Source organism: Seriola lalandi, unplaced genomic scaffold, assembly GCF_002814215.2.
Source record: "Seriola lalandi dorsalis isolate HSWRI2012SDOR001 ecotype SW California unplaced genomic scaffold, Sedor1 jcf7180002054584, whole genome shotgun sequence".
NCBI lineage: Eukaryota > Metazoa > Chordata > Actinopteri > Carangiformes > Carangidae > Seriola > Seriola lalandi.
This window is the reverse complement of record NW_019525137.1, coordinates 555,515-564,199: the sequence shown is the minus strand read 5'-3', so window position 1 is coordinate 564,199 and position 8,685 is coordinate 555,515. Positions and strand designations below refer to the sequence as shown.

The 8,685-nt window shown below is 41.1% G+C and overlaps 1 protein-coding gene across 7 annotated transcripts in view; it reads right to left on the bottom strand.

Moving 5' to 3' along the window:
* Positions 1-2,128: 2,128 nt before the first annotated feature.
* The window catches only part of ipo8 (importin 8), a 55,034-nt gene continuing 48,477 nt past the window's right edge, over positions 2,129-8,685 (bottom strand). For 3 of the 7 annotated variants that reach the window (XM_087177233.1, XM_087177234.1, XM_087177235.1), the window contains exons 24-28: positions 6,717-6,846; positions 5,391-5,490; positions 4,648-4,720; positions 3,912-3,955; positions 2,129-2,848 (exon numbers count right to left, since the gene is read on the bottom strand). In XM_087177233.1, coding sequence (XP_087033359.1) covers positions 2,777-2,848; positions 3,912-3,955; positions 4,648-4,720; positions 5,391-5,490; positions 6,717-6,846 — 419 coding nt within the window. In that variant the 3' untranslated portion in view covers positions 2,129-2,776. The remainder of the gene's footprint in view (positions 2,849-3,911; positions 3,956-4,647; positions 4,721-5,390; positions 5,491-6,716; positions 6,847-8,685) is intronic. The other 4 variants (XM_023418792.2, XM_087177236.1, XM_023418793.2 and 1 more) reach the window with 4 other exon arrangements.

The following is an 8,685-nucleotide window of genomic DNA, read 5'->3' as shown; positions in this document are numbered from 1 at the left end:
AACTCTCAAAAGAGAAGGGATGTATCAATAGGAATTATTGTTAGGAACCTTTGTCTTTAGTCAGTGTGACACACGGACATGTTTTGAAGTGACACCACCGGAGTTACCGGACCGAGCTGTATGTTGAGCCTGACGTGCCTAAGTTGTAATAAAGTTTACAACCCAGCAGGGTCAAAGAGTAAGCAAGTGTACGCTTCGTGAGTGAAAGCAACATACTTTAACAACGTCTTCAAAATGACCAACTTTGGAGCTCTACTACTGCATCATGCGTCAACGTAGAATAATGGTGGGTTTGGGTTAAATTGGTAATTGGTACTTTTGACAAATTATTACTTAGAAGTACTTACTTGGAGCTACAGGAACTGTTTAATCATCATAGCAGCTCTCCCATCGACTGCAATACAAATTCAGAAGCTGATAGCATACTCTCTCAGGTCTCAGCAGGTTGTTGTGTGTTTTGTTTTCTCGGTACTCAAGTGGATTTGTAATCCATGCATCAGGCAGAGCCATCCGAAATTGCCAAAGAAAAATACAAACAATTTTCTGCTTGTGTAAGGAGGACGCGACCGGATTTTGCAGCTCTTCAAACAGGCAAATATTATCTTGTTTACATCCAAGCACACCCAGCTTCTTGAAGTTTCCCTAAATTAACGTTACATCCCATCATGTATGTGTTTGTTTTGTTTTTTTGCAGAAATGACAAATCACAGATTATTTTAAAAAGAAAGTTCTTGAGGAGGAGAATGGCGAGGACAGGTAAAACAGCACAGACATCATTAGTTCTGTTAATTCATGTTACTAACGAGATACGGTTAATTTGTCAGGACTGAAAGTAGGCCTTGTTCTCAGCCACAAGTGGAAGGTGCCGATGGAGGAGAGGATCAGAGCATGAGAGAGGAGTCAGGGCGAGAGTACCAAGTCTTAAGGAGTGTATTAACAACTGTATTAAAGCCGACGTTTACATGATTTTAACATCAGTTTTTATCCCTCTTCCCAGATGTTCTGAAAAGTCTAGAGTGAGTGGCTTTATAGCCCCCCCAAATGACATCTCAGACTCGCTGGAAACTAAGACTGCTTACCTTCGATTCTTATGAATCAGACACTGAGGATCCGCAGTGATCTCCTTCTCTCCATCAAAAACAAAACAGTAACCTGTTTTGTTTTAAACAGGTTACTGCTAAACAAATAAAGCAGTTTCACTTTTTGGCAACACGCTTTGGCAGAAAAGGAGTAGCTGGAAACAGAGACTGCTTACCTTTGTCTCTTTATTGTTCTCCAAATTAGGATTTGCTGACATGCTTTGGCAGACACAGGACAGGAATTCTCCAGCGGCTGGGAGCTGAGCTGTCTAACATTTGCCTGGCTTTTTTCTTCGATAACTTAAGCTCCTGACATCTTGTTAAAATATACAGTTGAAAACGCCCGAGGTGTAACAAGTTTACGTGGTTTAAAACTAGGGAAAGTCGTTAAAATAAGCACTGTTTGGGTAGGATTAGGGAGCAACTGTGTTCATGGTTAAAAAAAACAACAAAACAAGCTTTTACTGTCAGTAGGAAACTACTTCTGAACTTTGCTTTTGCTACTGTAAGAGTCATGATGCACAAAGTGACTAGAGGTCACTTGTCAGTCAACTTTAAAAACAGAACATAGAACATACCAGATACGGTGGTGATGTCATTTTGAGCCAGTAGTTTGCTCAGTAGGGATCAGTCGGAGGAACTGTGCTATCCGCCCATACACCAAGCAACAACTTTCAATCTAAAATGTTTGACCATGTCCAGTCCGCTAACATGGAGGGGGCGGGGATTATGACCTACAATGGAGCCGGCCACCAGGGGGAAATCCAGATGTTTTGGCTTCACTTTTGTAGAGCTGTTATGCTGTCCATCTTTATATACAATCATTATTGGAGACTGAATTATCTCGACCACCACTGGATGCATTGTCATGAAACTTTTTACAGACTTTAATGTTCTGGAGCCATCACCAGGTTAAAATTTTTATTTCGTTTATGACCATATACCTGCAAAACTAATGACATCCCATCAGTCTGAGCTGTACTTTGTGTGAAGTGTTGTTTAGTGAAGGTAGGAAGCAGTAAAGAAGGATAGAATAACAAGAAAAACTCTGGATGTTACATGAACTTTTATGATTTTCTTAAATTAGTTCTGAAAACTGTTACAAAAACAAAAGCCAGGGACAAACAGAAAGACAAAAAATTTGCTTCTCCTAAGATCCCCCTCCCAGTTTACATTTCATATGTGTGCCGTCATAGTTGGAGGCCGCAAGTCTATGACCTTGATCTTTTCGTCCATCAGCAGTCTGTGTACAAGGTACCCTGACACAATTCGGGCTCCTCTTGCTCTGTTTCGGCTCTCACTTCATGAGATGGTAAAAAGTGTTCAGCTATAGAGAGATGAAAACAAGTGCTTGCAGTACATACAAACACACACTTCGATGTGTTTCTATTTTTTTTCATACACAAACAAAAACACAAACACACACACACACACACACACACACACACACACACACACACACACACACACACACACACACACACAGGCCAGCAGTCCTGTCCTGGTGATAGTAATATTCCAGTAGGGCCTGTGGATCTATACAGTGCACTAGGTCCCAAACCGATATAATGCCAATCCAGCCCCAGGTGTTCCATCCAGTCCTGATGGTACCCCAGGACCTGGTTTTGGTGGGATCCATTGAGAAACGGTCTGATCTGGACTGAGATCATTCTGAATAGACTGAAATTAACGTCAATTCAGGTCAGACCAGCTGCTCTCTTCTTCATCCCCCTCCTCTGACTCTGCAGTTCATCTGACTCCTCAGTGTTCTGAAAACACAAGATTAATTTTGACTTGAGACTGAACAACACTGTTTTTAAAGGCTTCTCTGCTCATTATGTTACTGGTGGTCATTCTCAATGTCTGCTATGGAGTTCCTGAAGGGCCATAAGACTTCAATTTGGAAGAAACAAAAAATGTGAGATCTCAAAAAAAAGTTTTTCATGATCTTACAAAATCTCAAAGACTGCAAGAATTGTGAATAAACAATAGAAAATGTTTTAAATTCTTGTGGTTATTGTCCTGAAATCTAGTATTTGATCCTCATACATGAACTGAAAACACTAATTACTAAAATGTGTCTGAAAAATTTTTAGGGCAATAGTTGAACATTTTGGGAAACACGTATTTTCTTTCTTTGTGACAGTAAGCTGAAAAAAATCAATACCACTCTCACGTCTGTGTGTTCAGTACAGAGTTGAAGTCAAGATGTGGTTAGCCTAGCTTAGCATAAATCCTGGAAGCAGAGGGATAATTACCATTGTGTATCTATCTTGAATAGGGTTGCAAAATTTGAGGAATTTTCAAAGTTGGAAACTTTCCATGGGAATAAACGGGAATATATGGGAATTATCGAAAATGTATTGGAATAAACAGGAAATTTACAAAATTGAAAGTTGGCCCTTAACAGAAAACTTAAATATAGTTGGGGAAAATATATTGTAGCATAATCTTGGCTAAAACAACCAGATTTAATGCAAGTACACTTGAATATCTATGCTATTCCTCAATCACATACACACAGCACACTGCTTACTGCAGGGCTATTGAGGCCACACCCCCTACATGCACTGTGCATTCCTCTATCACATGCACAGATGATTTCCATAACCCTGGAGTATTGAAGCCACACATTTGTCAAGTCAAGTAAGTTTTGATAATATTATTGGGTAAATATATTTGATCTATGGTATCAATGTTTAACTTGCAAATATTTAATGAAAATGTATTCATACAGTAGCTAGCTAGCTGGTAAGTTAGGTGCTAAAAGTAAGCTAGGTAGCACCATTTCATTGACCATTTAAGAGGCTAGCTTATCATGGTGCTAGCTACCTCAAATGTGATGCTGTTTCTTCTGCCTCCTTCAAGACGGTTTTCTGTAACCATACAAGAATTTATCAACATCAACTGTAAAATATTTTGAAGACCATTCCAGTGGTTAAGCTAATATATATATATATATATATATATATATATATATGTTCATGCCATTGCATTAGTGTTTTTATAACTTTTGTTATCTTACTCTACAGAAAAATGACACGTTCGCCATCCAATGTGCAGAGGCATTTCACACAAGCTAATGTTGAAGGAAAGTTTTTGTATATGTGTAAATATTGTGGAAAGACATACGTGAAGAATACCACAAAAATGCAGCGGCATATTGCAAAGTGCCAAAAATTTCCTCAAGGCTCAAAATATGCAGCAGACAAGAGTTCCACTCCAGGGGAAAATTAATCTACTGTATCAGAGTCAGATACCCTCTGGTATCAGAGGATTCTTTGATTTGATGGATGAACGTAGCCAGAGAAATGCAAATGAGTGTTTTGCTTGTGCAGTCTATGCAACTGGCTCACACCTGGGAAAGAATTATCAACTAAATTGTCACCAACCCTCAACCTGTATTCTACAAGAACACAGACAAACAGGGGAACAGAGACACAGGCCCCTACATTGCTGATGAACTGAAAGCAGTCATTAATGACCTTGGACCAGAGAAGGTTTTCACACTGTCACTGACAATGCAGCATACATTAAGGTTGCCTGGGCACACGCGGGGGAGACCTACCTCCATTGGCTGTGCTGCCCATACTCTGAGTCTTCTCCTGAAAGACATCATGGCACTGAAGACAATGGACACACTATACAAGAGAGCAAAGCAAGTTGTGAAGTATGTGAAGGGCAAACATGTAGCTTCAGCAACCCACCTCTCAAAGCAAAAGGAAAAAAACAAGTGTACCACACGGAAGCTCCCCGGCATCACACAATGGAGTGGCATTGTCATCATGTATGACAGTCTACTGGAGGGAAAGGAGTCTCTGCAAGAGATGGCCATATCCGGACTGCAGGCATCGAGGGTGACATCAAGAGGATCCTGTTAGATGATGTGTTCTGGGAAAGAATGACTAACAGCCTGAGAATCCTCAAACCAATTGCAGCAGCAATTGCCAAGATAGAGGGTGATGATGCCATCTTATCAGATGTCCAGTGTCTTTTTGCCAACTTTAAAGGAAGCAATTTCCTACTGCTCAAAGCAGAGGAAACTGCTTTGGTCAAGTCATTGGAGAAGCACCAGGAGTTCTGCATGAAGCCGGTGCATGCAGCAGCATACATGCTGGACCCAAAATATGACAGGGGCATACTCTCTTGGGAAGAGATTAACGGTGCTTACGCTGTCATTACAGCCATATCTGACCACCTGGGCTTTGATGAAGGCAAAGTGCTGGGCAGTTTGGCGAAGTACTGAACCAAGCAAGTCCTTTGGGAAGGGGAAGGAATATGGCAGTCATGCCAGCACATATCTGCACCCACCTGGTGGAAGGGACTTTGTGGATCTGAAGCCCTTGCACCTGTAGCCTCCATTATCCTCCAAATCCCACCATCATCAGCCGCCTCTGAGCACAACTGGTCACTGTTTGGGAACACACACACAAAGGTTCGCAACAGACTCACAAATGTGAGAGTGGAAAAACTGGTGGCCATTCGGGCAAACCTAAGGCTCTTTGAGCCTGACACAGAGCCATCCTCAACAAGGCTGGACAGTGACACTGAAGAGGAGTCGTCGGATGTTGAGGAGTTGAACATAGAGGATGTTCATGAGGCCCAGGAAGAGGCCATTGCCTGAAAGGGTTTGGCAAAAATGCTGAACATTTTTTTTTACTTTTTGATTGTGTGGGGGAGGGGGAATGAGTAATATTTTACTCAACATTCATGTTTTTGTCGTTCAATGAAAAAACTGATTGTAAAGTCCTAAAAAAGGTTCTGCTCACAAATAAATCTGTTGAAATGTCATGTTTTTTTAAATTGTATTATTTTTCATGGATGGCTGCTTATGACAAAATAAAATCTTTATATTTATGATTGGATATGATACAGTTTGTTTAAATTACCCCCAATTTCCAGTTAATTCCCATAAATTCCCATGGAAAGTTTCTGGAAATTTACCCGAACTTTTCCGCCCTGGAACTTTAAGTTCTTTTCTTCAGAACCTAAAAGGTTCCTGTGGCCCATTGTTGTCTGGGTTTCCACCGCGGCCTGAAGTCCCAGGAAGATTATGCAACATTATTACTTGACATTACATTATTTACAGCACTTTGAGGACATAACGAAAATACGGGACGCCCAGCCATAACTGTGCTGCTTCTAGTTTATGTTTTCTCACACTGTAGCCTCCCCTGAAGTTCTATGGCGCCTGCCCCCTGGGAGGCCTGCCTCACCCCACCAAAAACTGCTGGCATAACGGGTTATGTATGTTGTAAAAACTGGAAAACCAAACTATCAAATTTGTCATTTGGGGCTACAAAATTAAACTGACATGACAGTTTTTGTGAATTTAATTTTCTGGTCAATTAAGAGATAAAGCTTTTATTTTTGAAGTATTGGGTACTGCATGGGGGACACAAGATAAACATTTCTCAGGATAATGTGAAAATTTTCTTGATATAATACAAAAGTAGGCCTTTTCACCAACTAAAATATATGTCCCTTTCAGGTCTCCATAGACTGAATGACTTCCACTGGTCCTGATGCTGCTGAGGCCTCTTACTGACTTACATCCTGTTCTGTCTGTCTCTCTCTCTTATGTCTCTTTGCCTCTGCTCCCAACCAGCTCCTCCTCCCTCCTGTGTTTCCTCTCACCATTGGCCCTTGGCGGCAGTGCTCCTCCTCTGCTGTGAGATGCTGTAGATCTCCTGCAGCTGTTTCTTCTGGTCGTCACTGAGTGGAGCCATCAGACTCTGGTACCAGACTGCATCAGTGTTCTGGACTCCTAAAAAACACGAATACTCAAATGTCTTATGTTAGTTGTGAGGATACTTGTTGACATAATGCCCCTTACCCTAACCTTAACCATCACAACCAACACCCTTAACCCAACACTTATCCTAAACCCAACAATTACCCAAACCCTAACACTTACCCTAAACCCAACACATACCCTACCCCCAACAAACAGAAAACAGCAGCAAATAGCACCAGCGGGGGCCTGTTAGTATTGCTGTTGATTCCACCCCCTCAGTACCTGGCTGCTCTGAGTCAATTTGTGTCAGCCTTTTTTGGCCCGTTTCCCTCGCTGTTTTTCATAATCAAAGTGTAAAAAATATTTCAGAAAATCAACGGTGGGTGGATAAACGTTCAGAAACGTCACATCTCTCTATAAAAATGTCAGAATGAACACTTGCGAGAGATAGACCAACGCTTCTCCAACCTGCAGAAGCTGACAGGGGAAATTAACTAATAGGGAAATTAACGGCAGGACAAACACTTGTTCCCACAACCAGATATTGTACTGTGAGGACATCCATCCCACTTGTCTGCAAATACTTCAACAAGGCTGATGTGTCAGGACCAGGTCAACAAACGTTGCACTGTCAGGGTTTCCAAAACACCCGAACACCTTAGACAGAGCTGCATTCTTTGCTCACCACCATGTTTGCCCTATTGGACAAAGTTTTCTGTGACACTTGATTGACTTTGCACTCATCCTTTCCCACTTCTGCATGCACTTATATGATTCACATATGAAGACTGCAACGTCGTTCAGCAATCCAAAAAGTGATGCACTGTGTAGAACACTGCCGGTTGTGTCAACCAACACCAGATTTAGAATATGTGCATAGAACCAGACGTGAACTCGGTTGGGAGACTGTTGTGAAAGAAAAGTAGAAAAGCCTTTATATTGTCCCTCCATGTTAGCTGCACCATCTGCTGTGCTGCTTACACAAGAAGACACATCTAGGTTGACTTTTTGTAGAATTCTGCAATAGCAATCAACTTCTCATGAATAAAACCTGTTACATATCTGAGGATAACTGAGCACTTGTCTATGGAGATTATATCCTGCTGGACAGAAAACATCCCTGCTTCTCTGAATTCACTTGCAATGGTTTGTGAAATTAATTGGCTGATGACATCTACAACTTTGAAGGTGTCTTTTGAAAGAAGAGTAACAAGGGACCCTCCATCTTTCCCCCCAGTCTCATGCTGCCTCTGGCTCTTTTGACTTTGATGATATCCACAACACACTCCATCACCTGCTGTTTTTTTCTTAACTTGCTCTGGATGTTAGGACATCTGGTTACTACTCAGTAAGCTACTGATATGTTTTGCTGGCTTTAAGGAAATATGCCTGTGCACAGTCTTTACGTACACTGCTTTTCCCATGCTCCTCAATCCTCTGATGAACATGCTTCCAGGCTTTCATTCCTCCTCTAATAAATGGACTGCCACCAGCAGAGAACTTTGCAGTACAGTGAATGAGCTTCTTCACAGTATGTAAACCACTGGCCATCTTGTCCATGATTACTACATGTTGCAATCATTACATTTGTCCTGTAATTTGCTGACTCACTTCTGAGTAGAGATCGACCGATATGGTTTTTTCAGGGCCGATACCGATACCGATTATTAGTAGTCAAGGAGGCCGATAACCGATATTTGGAGCCGATATTTATTTGCAATAAAAGGGAAAATATTGGCGTGAAAATTTTGAATAATGGAAAAATTCCACTTAACTTTGTTCAAATGCCTTTAATCATGTTTATTTAACAGCTTTTCAGATTTGCAACATGTTAAAGTTTTTTTTTTCTTAGACAATAGATATCTTTGT